This window comes from Hyaena hyaena, unplaced genomic scaffold, assembly GCF_003009895.1.
Source record: "Hyaena hyaena isolate Hyena2069 unplaced genomic scaffold, ASM300989v1 scaffold_5, whole genome shotgun sequence".
Lineage (NCBI taxonomy): Eukaryota > Metazoa > Chordata > Mammalia > Carnivora > Hyaenidae > Hyaena > Hyaena hyaena.
In genome coordinates, this window is record NW_024080637.1 from 4,158,869 (window position 1) to 4,175,193 (window position 16,325).

At 45.2% G+C, this 16,325-nt stretch overlaps 1 protein-coding gene across 1 annotated transcript in view; it reads left to right on the forward strand.

Annotated features, from left to right (window-relative positions):
- The window catches only part of C8B (complement C8 beta chain), a 39,269-nt gene extending 24,045 nt beyond the window's left edge, over positions 1 to 15,224 (forward strand). The window contains exons 9-12 of the mRNA XM_039237781.1: positions 2,021 to 2,184; positions 9,953 to 10,106; positions 12,225 to 12,293; positions 14,901 to 15,224. Of these exons, the coding sequence (XP_039093712.1) occupies positions 2,021 to 2,184; positions 9,953 to 10,106; positions 12,225 to 12,293; positions 14,901 to 15,052 (539 nt within the window). The 3' untranslated portion in view covers positions 15,053 to 15,224. The remainder of the gene's footprint in view (positions 1 to 2,020; positions 2,185 to 9,952; positions 10,107 to 12,224; positions 12,294 to 14,900) is intronic.
- Positions 15,225 to 16,325: the final 1,101 nt, after the last annotated feature.

Here is a 16,325-nt window from a genome sequence, read left to right on the forward strand (position 1 = left end):
CTGGGATCGTAGGTAGAGAAAGAGTTCCAACAGATGAAACAAAACAGAACAACAAAAGTTAAATGCTGGTCTAGAACCATCTCTCGCACTTTTGATTGATGTGTGGTTGATATTGTTTATTTGTTGATTTTGGTGGGGCTGGGTTGGAAGATAGGTCCTCCAAGGGAGACATGCACAGAACACAAGTGCTCTTTAAAGAAGACTCATAGGGGAGCGCCTGGGTGGCTCAGTCACTTAAGAGTCCAACTTCGGCTCAGGTCATAATCTCATGGTTCGTGGGTTCGAGGTCCATGTTGGGCTCTGTGCTGACAGCCAGCTCAGAGCCTGGAGCCTGTTTCGGATTCTGTGTCTCCCTCTCTCTCTGACCCTCCCCTGCTTATGCCGTCTCTCTCTCTCTCTGTCTCTCACGGTCTGTCTGTCTGTCTCTCTCTCTCTCAGAAATAAATAAATCATTAAAAAGGAAGGAAGGAAGGAAGGAAAGAAGGAAGAAAAACAAAGAAGACTCATAGGAAGCACCTTCGTGGCTCAGTTGGTTAATGTTTGACTCTTGATTTTGGCTCAGGTCATGATCTCATGGTTTGTGGGATTGAGCCCCACATTGGGCTCTGCACTGACAGCACAGAACCTACTTGGGATTCTCTCTCTCCCTCTCTCTGCCCCTTTCCATGTGCACATACTCTCACTCTCTCTCTCTCTCAAAAATAAATAAACTTAAAAAAATAAAGAAGATTTGTAAAGTAATCCCTTGTGCAGGTCACTAGATGGAATATTGCCTAGGACCCCAGAACCCTTGCCAACTCCTCTCTCCCTTTTGGAGATAACACCATCCTTGCTTCTGTGTTAAACCCATCCTTCTTTTCTTAATAGTTTTACCACCATATGTATCACTAACCAGTACAGCTCAGTATGGCTTGTTTTTGAACTTTATATGGATGGTATGTAATCTTTTCAGTTCTGGGTGGTGGTGTTTTTTCATTCAGTATCATGTTTTGTGTATAGCTAGTTTCCATTGCTGCATAGTATTTCATTGTACGAATATAACACTTTGTTCTTTCTACTGTTGAATTTGAGTTATTTCCTATTTCAAGCAAGTGCAGTCACTGCTGCTAAAACATTCTTACATGGTTGTCTGGTACTGATGTGCAAGTGTTTTGCAGGGAATGCACCAGGAGTAGAAATGTTGAGTCCGTAGACTGTGTACTTTTTCAGGACCAGTTAATGCAAAGTTGTTTTCTAAAATGGTTGTACCACTGTCCCCCTACCAGGAGTGTACAAGACTCCTATCTAAGGTCTTCTGGGTTGCAGGCTCAGAGCTAAGTGGTCACTTGACACCAGTTCCCTTGGCATTGGTGCATGGACAAGTTAGAATGCGAAGGACTCACTGATATGATTGAGGACTTTCTGGGAAACTGTGCAGGAAGTCAAAATAAAAATCATATTATAGTAGACACTCTTTAGTGGATATCTGTCACACAAAAAGCTCAGCTTTTACAGATTTTCCTACCTCTGTTATGCCATACAAAGAAGAGAGATAGCTTAGAGCTTCAGCAGGGCTACCTGGATAAACCGTTTCACCCCTAGTGCCTAAGATTTCTTATCTGCAAAATGAGGATTATATAGTACTTATTTCATTGTGAAAATTAAGTGAGTTAATACAACGCTTAGATTACTGGTTGACCAGTAATGATCAATAACCTATCTCCCTATCAACCTATGTATGTATCTATGACCTGTCAATATACCCATATATTGAATGTATCTATTTATCTGTCCATCAGCTATCTATCTTCCATAGACTCAGTGACTGGCATTTATAGATGTCCCCTCCTTGTCCTATATGATTGAGTGAATTGCCTTTTGCCCCTTATGCCATGACTTCCTTGCTGGTGGGATTGCATCTTGTCTACTGGCACCTCCAGGATGAGCTTAGTGAATATTATGGTAACTGTGTTGGGTTGCAGCAAATTCCAGGGTGCCGAAGTGGGTCCCCTGACATGTCAGGTCTCTGTGTCGATTCCAGACAGAAACAAGAGAAACACCATGGTGAATGACTTGGTGGTCCTTGTGCGAGGAGGGGCAAGTGAGCACATCACCGCCCTGGCATATAAGGAGCTGCCGACCGCGGACCTGATGCAGGAGTGGGGAGACGCTGTGCAGTACAACCCAGACATCATCAAAATTAAGGTATCGCTGGGGAACCCTTTCCTCTGTTCAGTAAACAGCCTATGAGGGGCTACTGGGAGCCAGGGTGGGGGATACAGAACTTAAGAAGACCCACACCCTAATCTCAAGGCACACACATTGTAGTAGATAATATATTTGGAGTGGACCAATTACAAAATAACTGTTGAGCACCAGCTGGAGACACCTGACTCCGTCCCATTCAGGTCCCCAAGTTGCTAAAGGAAATGAACTCTCAGCTTCTAATTCAAGCCTTCCTAAATTGACACCGTTTCCATCTATCTCATCAGAGAATCTCTCGTCGCATTATGTGTTTACTTTAACATTCATTCAGCCAACATTCAGTTGCTAAGTTCCTGCAGTGTGTCAGGAACTACGACACTGGAGGAGACACAGGAAGATGGAAGTATGAAACATAATCTGTGCTGAGCAATAAGACACATCCAGCCATGACCGTCGTACCAGACAGGATCATACTTCATGGTGCTCACTAACATTTTGAGCACCTACTATATTCTTGACACTCTGCCAGGGGCTTTAGGAGTGTTATTTCATCAAATCTTCAAATTGTGTGTGCTTATCTCCATTTCGTGGCTGATGAAAGTCAAGGTCACAGAGGGTTGCATCCACCTGTGGCTATACCAGAGTCTATGTTAGGTCTGGACCTGGGACTTTGACCTCTTCCCACCCCTCCAGACTTTCCTGTGGGTTTGGTAAATAAAAACTAATGATCCCAACCACCTGCCACCCACACAAGAGCAGTCTTGCAGCCTTAAGCTAAACAGACGTTTGCTAGAACAGGACTGTCATACATATCAGCAGTAGTAGGGCCTTGCCTGTGGGGACTTCTGCACAGTGCTGATGCTCCATCTCAGGCCATCTCTCCTTGCTGTTGTCTGTATAGTCACTGGTTGCCTTGCATCCACTCCACCCTACGTCCAAGACTTAGCCTTACAGCCAAGGAGGGGTGACTAGGGACCAGAGGTCCTGACATGATGCTCTGCAGGTCCCAACCCTGGAAGTTTCCCCATGTCATCTATTTCAATTCAAACACATAGTTTCTGCGGAACAGAAGGCTGTCATTCAAATCCTGTCCTCTGCTATGCATTCAGTAGTGACACTTAGGGTACAGCTGCTAACAAACATCGAGGAGAATAAAGTCAGCTGTAGGTTATAGGCAGCTCCAGAGAACTCTGGGGGTGGCTGATGGTGTGGTGACATTGCTTGGTATCACAGATGGGCATGGGAGTGAATAGAGCTCAGGGGAAAATAGATCCCTAGTCTTTACTTGTCACTTATATCTTACTTGAATCTTTTTTCCCCAAAACTGGGAATTAATGGAGTTTTCCTGGGTCATGTACCTGAATAGGTTGGATGTGCCAGACTGGGTATTGGGAATGTCAAGTGTCAAGCATGCGATGTGATCTGGTGTGTGTGTGTGTGTGTGTGTGTGTGTGTGTGTGTGTGTGTGTGTGAGTGAAAGAGAGAAATGGACAGAGCGGGGCGGGGGAGAGAGAGAGAAAGGAAGATTGGAAGACAGGTAGGGCAAGCTAGCATTCTAAGCATCTCAGTCAGGCCTGCAGACAATCTCAGGTATGCAGCACTTTACCAAAGGCACAGAGGCTTCTCAGCATGTGTGTGATGTAGTATAAAGTATCACACCCGCTATGAGCTGTGTGGGCTGAAAGGGGAAAAAGATGAAGAAATCAGAGATGTTTTCAGGAGTTGGGGAGGGAAGGTTACTGAAGGCTTTTAAGCCCTTCCTTTTGGAAGGGCTTCCTTTGACCCAAGTTGGAAATGTACGTTCTGGGCATCCCACTCTTCCATGCACTCTTTCTGGTGAGAGAAAACTGCAGACGGCTCCACATTACCTCCCAGTAATTCTTCTCTGCAGAGCCAGCCAGCTAGGTAGTTGGAGAGCTATTTTTTTTCCAGGATATCAGAAGCCATTAGACAAGCAATTCCTAGACAGAGTGTTGGCCAAGGATTGCATGCATAAACCATTCTTGAAGATCAAGACCTGAATCACGACTGGCATAGGAGCCAGGTGGACAGGGAAGAACACCGAAGAGCCCACTCGCACTGTTTACTGGTAGACGTTAGACCCAGAGAAACGGCTCTTTGCTCAGAGTTAAGAAATAGCAGTGGACATAGAAAGAGAACTCCAAACACAAAAGATTGAAATTACATTCAAGATCCAGAAGACAAGCCTACCTCTAAAAGTGGAAAAATAGAAGTAACTTTTGGAAGGCATTTGCTTTTTTTATTATAAGATTTAAGCAAATGAGGCATTCAGGAAGGAAAAAATAGATGCTGAGATATTAGACACTCATCAGATAAAAAAGGAAGTGGCTGCCTATATGAAACCAAAGGCGCAATAGCAGATGAAAGCCTACATTGGAAACTGTAAAGAACAGAATTGACACTGCAGAAAATTGAGTCAGTGATGTGGAAGGCGCCATAAAAATATTCATATAATGTAGAAGCAAAAGACAAAGAGATTAAAACAACGACGTGGAAGAAATATGATGGAAGAGAGTACAGAAGGAGAAATCTAAAACTCAAGGACGGCTTCCTGAGAAAGATGATTAAATTTGAAGAAGCATTCATCATGGACGTAATAAGGGAAAGTCCCTGGGCTGATAATGCAAAATGCAGAACTCATTGAAAAGTAGGCAGAGGTACTGAAAACAAAACAATACTGAAACACATCCTATGATGTGATTTTTTTTTTAACTTTTAGAAACAAACCTATTCCAAAAAAAAAAAGTTGTGCTGGTCATAGAATTCTTTGCAACACTAAATCCCTGAAGACAGTGGAGTCATAACGACAATGTCATGAAGGAAAAACTCGGGGCCCAGTGAAATGGTCATTAATGTATAAAAAAATCCCAAAGACACTTTGCATTATTAAAGGAGTCACACAAAAATTGCCAGACTTGGCAGATGGAAATGCAATGTGTCCAGTTAAATTTGAATTTCAGACAAATAATGGATAATTTCTTAGTATAAGCATACCCCAAAGAGTTCATGGGACATATCTGTATGTCCAAATTATTTGTTGTTTGTCTGAAATTCAACTTAAGTTGGACATATTGTGTACTTGACTGGCAACCCTAGTCACAAACCCAGCCACTCATGAGCATTTCTATAAGTAGCCAGGGTGGCTAGGTTGTCGTCTGAGGTCCGAACAGATGGAGAAGCTACTGTATAGAGCTCAGGCATTGCCCAGGGTAGAAGGAAAAGATATAGTTGTGAATGGTGTTCACATAGAGATCAGGAAGGCATTGGTTGTGATGCAGTGAAAAAAAACCCTCCCAAATCTTAGTGACTTCATACAACACAGGTTTATTTCTCAATCACACACATGTCCAAAGTATACTGGGGTAGGGGCTTTTCACAGTGCCGCTCGGGGATCCAGGCCACAGAGGCTTTACGTGGTCATATGCTCCGAGGGTCACCTCTGCGTTGATAAGGGAAGAGGATATGTCCCCTCACTCTGCACTGAAGGCTTCATCCTGGAAAGGACGTTCTCTTTGTTCACTGTCCACTGCTCAAAACAAGTCAAGGTGCAAACCCGCCCTTTAGGATGTCAGGAAATTGCAGCCCTGCTATGTATCCAGAAAGAAAAGCAGCTGATCAGTCGGTAAGCAGTGGTAATCACACCTTTCTAAAGGTGTGACCACCATACCTTTCTAAATCACTGTATTCAAAGATTCTCTGAAGGCAAATTGCTCTGACCAAGAGAAGGGTTAAAATATAGATGTTATGGTAACATTGCCTGGTAAGATAACATCAGACTCAGGCTGTTGGATCTCACCCCTCCCCCGAAATAAATTCTGAATGTCAAATAAGGAAACCATGAGTATAATTAAATGACAGGTAACACACCCATGAAATAATTTTGCCATAGACAAAACCCTAAATGTGTAAGGAATGGTACAATGTCTAAGAAAGACTACATCTCAAATAAAATAGACAACTCCTGGCACTAAGATGATGAATAAACATGCAAAATGCTTAACTTTTCTAGGAATACAAAATGAAAAAGTAACAACATATTTTTTTTACCTATCAAATTGACAATGATTAAAATCTGTAATATTCAGGGGCGCCCTGGTGGCTTAGGAGGTTAAGCATCCGACTTCAGCTCAGGTCATGATCTCATGGTTGATGAATTTGAGCCCCATATTGGGCTCTATGCTGACAGCTTGGAGCCTAGAGCCTGCTTTGGATTCTGTGTTTCCCTCTCTTTACACACACCCCCCATGCTCTGTCTGTCTGTCTCTCAAAAATAAATAAACATTAAAATTTTTTTTTAAAAATCTGCAGTATTCAACAGGCTGCCTGGGTAGCTCAGTCAGTTAGGCATCCAACCCAGGTCATGATCCCAGGGCATGGGATCAAGCCACATGTAGGGCTCTGTCCTGAGCATGGAGCCTGCTTCAGTTTCTCTCTCTCTCTTACTCTCTCTCTGTCAAAAAAATATATATAATACTCGATGTCATTGAGAGCAATGAGGCAGGTACTTTCATAAAAAGAGATGAGAATATAAGTTGATCCAATACTTTATGTAACCGTCTATACCCATAAAAAAATTTGTATCAAAGAATATTGAACAGCATGGGAAAATGCTCATAATATGATATTAAGTGAGGCAGGTGGAAAATAAAAGTGCACTTTTCTCATGCCACTAATTTGGTATAAATACCTGTCCATTTAACTATCCAAAAATATACACTGAAAGGACACAAACCATAATGCTAACAATTTGAATCCTTTTCTTCCACTTACCGTGTGACTCCTCCATATTTTTAACTTTTCATCTATCTGTAAACTGAGGATACAGAAGACTATCTGCCTCAATAGGATTGTTGTGAAGATTGTTAGAAAATGCATGCATTTAGTTTAGCACCAGATTACTGCTACCAATGCAGTAATTATGCGTTATCACTAAGAATGGTGATCACCAGGGGCACCTGGGTGGCTCAGTCGGTTAAGCGTCTGACTTCAGCTCAGATCATGATCTCATGGTTCATGGGTTCGAGCCCCGTGTCGGGCTCTGTGCTGACAGCTAGTTCAGAGCCTGGAGCCTGCTTTAGATTCTGTGTCTCCCTCCCTCTCTGACCCTCCCCTGCTCACGCTGCCTCTCTCTCTCTCTCTCTCAGAAATAAATAAAACATTAAAAAAAAAAAAGGAATGGTGATCACCAGCATCCATCACAAGGAAGGATATGGAATTTAATAAATAGTGAGGACCATCTCTTTGCGGCAATATGACAAATAAAATTTTCACAAGGGCAAGTGTGTATAGGACCCAGTGGTCCATAGGAGCAGTTAGGACTGTGTATTTGGGGGAGAAAGAAGGAAGAGAGATGGGGGCAGGGGGGAAAGGATAAAGAGGAGAAAAGAGAGAGAAAGAAAGACAGTAGCGGAAAGGGCCAGGGAATGAAAGAAGGGACAATCAAAGAAGAGACAATAATGCCATACTAACTTAGAATTAAAAGGGAGCTCTTGAATTTAACTAGAATTAAAAGCTCGTAGGGGTTGCTGCTCAGTTCCAAGGCAAATCACAGTCTGCAAAATTTGTAGAACGCCAGTATAGAAACTGGAAAATGGGAATAATCAAGCCATTTTTATGAATAATTATCCTGAGCCAGTAAGAAACACAAAAGCTTTGGGTTAGAATCCTGGAAATCCTGTTTAATGAGTTCTTTGACTTGGTTCAAGTCACTTACCCTCATCTGAAAACGGGGCCTATAATGGCTGCCTTGGAAGGATGGAGTGGGCTCGCGTCTGTAAGCCACCAGCACGCTTCTGACACACAGTCCAAAGGAGGAAGAGGCTTATTCCGGTTCTGCCGCTGACTGGCTCTCTCTCCGGGAGCAACTCTCCGCGCTGGTGGGAGAATGCCTGGGGGGCTAAAGGCAGCCTTGCAAGGTGCTCTGACAGGGAATACAGACTGTTGGAGGAGCTCATACTGGTGTATGGCAAATCCCCGTTTCCCTCCCCTCCCTCCCCCACATGAGGACAGCAGGCTGGCCGGTTCTGCAAACCGCCTCTGGATCAATTCATTGACCACAAAACGGTGAGACAATGGGACCACCCAGGGGCCTTCCTTTGCCCACTGGAGCGAAGGTCAGCATCAGACGCATTAAGAAATGGAAGCAATTTTCTTCCCACTGGAGGCTTCTATTAGGCATGATTGCCTGCATTTAGACAGACCCTAAACTCTCCAGAGCTGGATTAGGGCAGGAACATAGACAAAATCTGGAGAGGAACCTGGCCCTGGAGCTGAAACTAGGGCCCGCATGCTCCAAACATTTTTTTTTTTTAATATTTTATTTATTTCTAGGAGAGAGAGAGAGACAGCATGAGCAGGGAAAGGTCAGAGAGAGAGGGAGTCACAGACTCTGAAACAGGCTCCAGGCTCTGAGCTGGCAGTCAGCACAGAGCCCGACGCGGGGCTCGAACCCACAAACCGCGAGATCATGACCTAAGCGAAAGTCGGGCGCTTAACCGACTAAGCCACCCAGGAGCCCCAACATTTTTAACTACCTCCTTGCACTTTGCCTCAGACTCTTCCTAGCCCGCAAACACCACCACACACATCTGTGGCTTCCTCTGGTCGAACACTGCCAGGTTCACTGGTGACCAAGGGTCACTCTTTCTGCAGCGAGGTTTCTGCTGTCCACCCCTCTCCTCCCAGCCAGGTGCCTTTGCCCTGATGAAGTCTCCCACCCCCTTTCATTGTCCATCCACTTTTTTTTTTTTTAAATGTTTTATTTATTTCTAGGAGAGAGAGACAGCGTGAGCAGGGGAGGGTCAGAGAGGGAGGGAGTCACAGACTGAAACAGGCTCCAGGCTCTGAGCTGGCAGTCAGCACAGAGCCCGATGCGGGGCTCGAACCCACGAACCGCGAGATCATGACCTAAGCGAAAGTCGGACGCTTAACTGACTAAGCCACCCAGGCGCCCCATTGTCCATCCACTTTTATCAGCTGTTCTCACTAAGCTTGAGGCTAGACCCTAGACTCTAGACCCCAGAGCTGAGCAGTATATAGCCCCGATCTCCTGCAGCTTCCCTTCTTAATTCAAGAAGGAAAAGAGATTTCAACACATCAAAAAATTAATGACCACAAAGGAGCAAAGAGATAGAATTTGTGTTGGCTGAACACTGGACAGTATTCTGAGCACTTCATGGTGGGAAGGTATTCTGTGAACTTTGGAACTGGGGAAAGGCTTCATGATTGTGGTTCTTGCATCATGTGAATGATTTTGCCAAGTCTGGAGGGAGAGCCATGTTGAGATGAAGCTTCTACAATAGTTTCAAGGAGCTGCTTGAAAGTCACCTCCTCTCCCCAACCTAAGGCCAATTAACCACCTGCTCCTATGCCCGCATTCCAAGTTTCCACTGTTGCCGGACCTGGCGTACTGTAAGAATCTGTTACTATGTCTCTGTCTCTAGATTCCGAGTTTTTTGAGGGTGTGGATTTTATCTTACTCATTACTCATGCTTCCTGCCTGGTACTTAGGAGAAATTCAGTAAGAGTTGACCTGATTTCAGATGAGTTTGTTTGTGGATATTGGATAGGATGGTTCAGACAGAGGACAGGGCTTCCACGTACATGTTCGGGCAGCCATCCAGTTGCAAATGAATCCATTTGTCTCAATGCACCAACCCTTTGCCCATTCCTGTGGAACCTTGCTTTACCCTTCTATCCTTCTATTTGATGAATATTTTCTGTCGAAATACATCTTTCTTCTCCCCAGGCAGAACCTCTGTATGAACTGGTGACGGCCACAGACTTTGCCTACTCCAGCACAGTAAGGCAAAATATGAAGCGGGCCCTGGAGGAGTTCCAGAAGGAAGTCAGCTCTTGCCACTGTGCTCCTTGCCAAGGCAATGGAGTTCCTGTCCTGAAAGGTACCATTTCCAGGCAGCTGGTGTCCCTGTGGAAGACATATTTGGAGGGGCTGGTGCTGCAGCCAGAACACATCATCAAATCCATATGCCCTCCAGAGTATCTCAAGAAGAGTTCTAGATCAATCCCTAGTCCTCTACCTGAGGCCCCAGGGACTGTCATAAAATTCTCTTTGTTATCTCAGGGGGACAAAAAGAGCCCCCTGGTCATTGGCAGCCTCTTAAACTGAGCTTCTCCATCTTGATCAGGTATTAGAACCACCTGAGACCCAGAGCTACTGACGCTCAGGCCCCCACCTGAATCACTGTATGAGAATCTGGAGAAAGCCCCTCATCAGGAAGGGTAAACTTCCAGGCAGTTCTAATCTGCAGCCAGGCTGTGACTCACAACTGCTGAAGTCCCCATCTCCCTGAAGCACAATGAGGTGGGATTAGACCGAGGAGCCCCTTATACTCAGGTGCATCTCCTGGGCATAGAGCATGATGTTCCTCTAAAGCAGATCTCAGTCCAAGATGCATAAGATAATCACCCAAGGTGCTTTCCACAAACACGGAGCCCTGGGCCTCAACCCAGAGTAGTTCAAGTGAATCACTGGGGATTGGCCTTTGAAAAAGCCTACCAGATGATTACACTGTGGCATCAGGGCTGAGAAGCTAATCAGCTGCATCCACTGGCAGACAGGATCCATCATTCCACTAGCTCACAAATCCGTGGGGAAGGTAGACTTGACCAGAGAGTTACATTGAAGTGTACTGAGCATTAGGACTAGTGTTAGTCCATTTCGCAAGAAGTCAGAGTGTAGGCAACTAGGCCATGCTGCTCTGGCTACCAGAATGCCTAGGTTCCAGCCACAACGGACATAGTAAGTGGCAGCACCGTACAACTGAAGGGGTGAGCCTAGACTGTGCGTTTTGCAGCACAAGGTGAGGGTGGACTTGGGGAATCTCTCTGGGCCAAATAAGAGATGCTAGGCTGTGCAAATCCTGACCAATGCATGGTGAGAAGATTGGCGGAAGGGGGGAGCAGCAGCAAGGATGGGCCACTTGAACTTGATTCCTAATTTTAAGGGCCATATCTGGAGCCACTGCAATCAGCAGGGCAAATTTGGGGCTGGCTGAGGCCTGGGATCTTGTGTTCCTGTCATGGTGGCCAAGGAAGAGTCAAGTCTAGCTTGAAGCCAAAACAAGGAATCAGGTTCAGTTTGGTCCAGCAGATCCACACACAGGGAGGGAGCCAGCTGGCATTAGGGCAGAACCTACTTAGATAGAGCCAGCTCAACAGAGGGGACACAGGAGAAGACCTATTCCCAACTGAGACTGAGGAGTATGTGTCTAACTTCTTGCACAGGGTGGATGGGAGTAAAGGAGACATAAGTCATAAGACAAAAGCCTAAGGCTGGAAAGTTCTGCCATAAGGACAGACACACTGAAGTGGGGATAAGGTCAGCAAGAAGTGTGATTTGCCCATCAGCTCAACATGTTGATCTAGAGTTGCTGAAATCTCCTTGCCTTTATATGCAATTTGGACCTAGAAACTGGGACCCACCTGAGGATGTGCGCTGGTGTGGGGGGGAATACGAAGCCAGGGACGCGGGTGTTCATGGGCCTGACTTATAAAGGATAATCCTATGAAGGGATTCTATGTGATCCAGATGATGACATGTTACAGATCAACATAAAGAATAACTTCCAAAGGGCCAGAATTGGCCAAAGGAGGATGACACATCCAAGGACAGTGAGTTCTCCATCACTGGGAGTGTTCAAGCAAAGGCAATTAAATGACTCGCGGTGAAATTGAGCATCAGTGACCATTGGCTTCCGTGACCACCACAAATGTAGCTTCTAACACTGGACACTTATAAGGCTGGGTCAAATGTCAGCTCATGAGTTGTTTCCCTCAGCAACTCCATATGGTTTCCCACGATGGCAATAAATATCCTTCAGGAGCAAAAGACCCTCAAGGCAGGAGTAGGTAGTCTTGGCACTGAGCCTTCTTATCTTACACCCTTCAATTAAATGCTTCCCCTATTTTAATCTCATGCAAAGTGGTGATGTGGAGGGCTGAACTCCAGTTCTGTTTCACACGGTATGATCCACACTCTGCCTGCATTGTCTTTTCAGAATCCCGCTGTGACTGCATCTGTCCTGTTGGATTCCAGGGCCCAGCCTGCGAGGTCACCTATAGGAAAAGTAAGGAGTCTTGGAGAGTCGGTAGGAAAAGGAAAATCGAGGGAGTTCCAGAGAATAATTCAAAAGGGCCGGAGCATTGGGGATGTTGGGTTGGGAGCCGGAAACTATGAGATTTGAGATCTATTCTGGCTCCTGATTTTATATTTCATTATTTATACACCCAAGAGTGATTCATGTGACAGAACGATTAATGCCTGGCCTTTGCAAGTAATTTTTTGAATCATTCTGGAATGCTTACCTTCTTTTTTTAACTGAACTTTTATTCAGCCCTCAAAATCCAGCACAGATGCCCTTTCTTCTGTAGAAGTTCTAAGCCTCCACCCCCGACTAAATTTAGTGAATTCCTCCTATGTGCTCCTATAGCACTTTGAATATATACCTAATATAGCTCTTAGCACATTATATTTTGGGTTATAAGTGTCTGTCTCCCCAGTGTGTGTGAGCAGAGATCATGTTCCATTTGTCTCTGAGTCCCTATGGCCCAGCCTCATTTCCTCTCAGTGCTATGGCCTGAATTAACAAAGCAAAGACTAGACTATCATTAAGATCCCTTCCAGCTCTCAAATTCTTTGCCCAGTTTATTACCTAAGAATTCTGAACGTGCCCCCACCCCTGACTCCTCCTTCCCTTTCTTTTCCTTTCTGTGGCTTTTTCGCAGTATCTTTAAAAAAGGAAATGGCATGGGGCTCTTGGGTGGCTCAGTTGGTTAAGTGTCCGACTTTGGCTCAGGTCATGATCTCATGGTTTGTGGGTTCAAGCCCCATGTTGGGCTCTATACTGACAGTTCAGAACCTAGAGCCTGCTTCAGATTCTGTGTCTCCCTCTCTCTTCTCTCTCTCTCTCTCTCTCTCTCTCTCACCCCTCCCCTGCTCACACTCTGTGTCTCTCTCTCTCAAAAAAAAAGAAAAGAAAAAAAAACATGAAAACTTAAAAAAAAAAAAAACAAAGGGAATAGCATATCGTCATATCCAGGGACGCCTGGGTAGCTCAGTCAGTTAAGCAACCGACTTCGGCTCAGGTCATGATCTCATACTTTGTAAATTCAAGCCCCATGTCAGACTCTGTGCTGACAGCTCAGAACCTGGAGCCTGCTTCAGATTCTGTGTGTGTCTCTCTCTCCCTGCCCCTCTCCCTCCCCTCAAAAGTTTAAAACTAAACAAAAAAACAAAGAGGCACTGTACTACATATCAGGCACCTTGCTAAGTGCTTGGACTCAGCTTGTGCTTGAATTTCATCTATCATTCAGTAACTGTGACCTTGAGCACTTTACATGACCTCTTTATGCCTCAGCCTCCTCATCTGTAGAATAGAGCTGATGGTATTAACTACCTCATAGAGCTGTCTTGAATTTCTCATGAAAACTAGAAGCACTTATAATGATGGCTAATACATATAAGAGCAAAATAAATGTTGGTTAGTTTGTTTTAGAGCAAAATAAAGTGTTCCTTCGTATTTTACATATATTAAATCTGTTTATCCTCACAACAACATCACAAAGTAGGTACTATCAATGTCCCCCATTTTATTGATGAAGAAACTAAGGTTCAGTGAGTCAATAACTTGCCCAGAGGTCACACAGTGAGTGTAGGAACCTGGGTTCATGTTCACTGAATCTGCTACAGCCTTTGCTCTTGACTCCTGCTTGCACTCTCCATTCTCCTCCCCAGTGAAATGCTCACCTCCCACCACCAGCACGGGCCCCACATGGTGCTGTGCCCAGTGAGTATGTAATCGCACAACCACAGGATATCTCCTGGTTGGAGGAGACATTGGACACCTCCTACTGTAGCCTTCTCATTTTACGAGTAGGGCAGGCCCAGAGATACCAAGTGATGTATACAGAATTATACTGCCCATCAGAGGTTCAGCCAGACACCTGATGTATCATGGTGGATGGAACTGGTTACTTGTCAGTCTCATCAACAACCAAAAAATCCTCAAGGGAAAGGCAACTGTCAGTGAGGGAAGAGTGCAGTACTTGTTATTATTTCATATAACACACAGTGCTTACAGTCGATAACAGAGCCCCTATGCTACCCAGCATCCTACACCTGGGAGGTGACCGAGCTGGGAAGCACTCGTGCATTCATCCAACAAATGTTTATTAAAGAACCCCTGGGGGCCAGCTTAGGTGCTAGGGTTCAGTGGCGAGCAAATCATATATAGACCCTGTCATCATGGAGATCACTGTTTAGAGAGGAAGACTGACATCATTTGAATTGTCCCAGAAATACATTTAAGGCTGTAGTTGCCACTGCTATAAAATGCTCCAGGAGCTCAAAATATGATGAATTGGTGGGGAGTTAGAGGTCAGGGAAGGTTTCCCTGCAGAGATAATACTTCAGCTGAGATATGATGGGTGAATAGGATTAACCAGATGAATAGAGGAGGGAAGAGTATACTGGGCTAGGGAAACAGCATCTGCAAAAGCCCTGTGGTAGAAGGAAACATGGCGACTACCATGGTTTGCAAGAAGGACAGCTGACTGGAGGGAGGAGATCTGAGTAGACTCACCAAGCCTTTTGGGCTTATATGCCGCCCCTACCCCCATGGGGCCCTAGGGTGTAACGAGGGTTCATTAATGTTTGATGACCTTCTTCTTTACAGATGTCCCCATTGATGGGAAATGGAATTGCTGGTCAGACTGGTCTCCGTGTTCCGGAGGACAAAAAACAAGACAAAGGCAGTGTAACAACCCGTCTCCCCAAAGTGGAGGCAGCCCCTGCTTGGGCCCTGCTTCAGAAACACTTAACTGTTAAGGAAGGACGAACTTCTAGCACCTAGGACTGTGGGCTACACACAGCAAGAGCTCTGAACCCTTAGGAGCTCAAGCTAGGTTACCTTGTACCGGCTCCCAGCTGGGGCCAGCCCAAGGGCAGAGGCCTGTGTCATTCAGAGTGTTTGAAATAAAGATGTTATTTGCAAAATGCATGTTGATTTGAACAAATAGTGAGTTAAACATAATCTACAGGTTCCTTAAGGGCTCTTTGCTCATCTGTATAGTTTGATTCCATTCGCATGTACTACCAGCCAGGAACTGTGTTAGCAGTTGTTCACACTGAAGTCCCCCTATGTGCCAGGCACATGTTAGGTGCCCAATGATGAATCAGTGATTGGATATTAAGTTGTTCCTCCCTTGAGAACTACATGGTCTCGCTCAGTGCCAATGGTAGTGTATATGTATTGAATGACTACTGTGCCAGCCACGATGCTCAGTGTGTTAATTCATTCCATCCTCATGACAGCCCTACAAGGTGGATGCCATGTTAGCCATGTTCAGCAGCTGCAGGAACTGGAGCTTAGAACACTTAAGTGGCTTGTCCAGGGTTTGCACAGTTAGGAAATGGCAGAGCTGGGCTGCAAACCTGGGCACTTTGGGCCCCAGAGGTTCGACTCTTAACTGTGGTGCTCCATAAATGGGCATTTCTTGACAATGAATTTTTTTCTGAAAAAAAAAATGTAGAAGAAAGTGGGATGTGTGTGTGCAAACGTGTGTGCCTGTGTTGTTGACAATCTCCACCCACTGCATCCTGAGGAGAGTGGATCCTGGTTCCTCAGCTCCCTTTGATGCTGATCAAAGGACAGGCAAGGTCCTGCATGTCAGAAGCAGAGTTCTGGGGCAGAGCTGAATTGCAGTGATATGAGTGGGTGCCTCGAGAAGTCCCTGAGCTGGAGAAAAGAGCAAGGGAAACTGATAACTGAGTGAGAGACAGACAGAAGGAATGCAGGAAGGAAGGAGGGAAGAGGGAGGGAGGGAGGGAGGGAGGGAAGGAAGGAAGGAGATGTTTTAGTGGCTGGAAGAGGGAACATGGAAACATATCAAGGAGAAGTTCAAGTTGATGGCTCTGCGGCAGTGTGCAATGTGCACCTTCCCCTACCTCTGTATGTTTCATTTTGCTCACTCATGCTTTTGTGCACTTTCCATCTGGAGCGTGGCGGGGACGGGGAGGGGGGTTGCTTGAGGAGAGACAATAAGGGAAGTCAGTTGATCATTAGATTTCTAAAAACCAAAATATTTTTATTTTTTATATG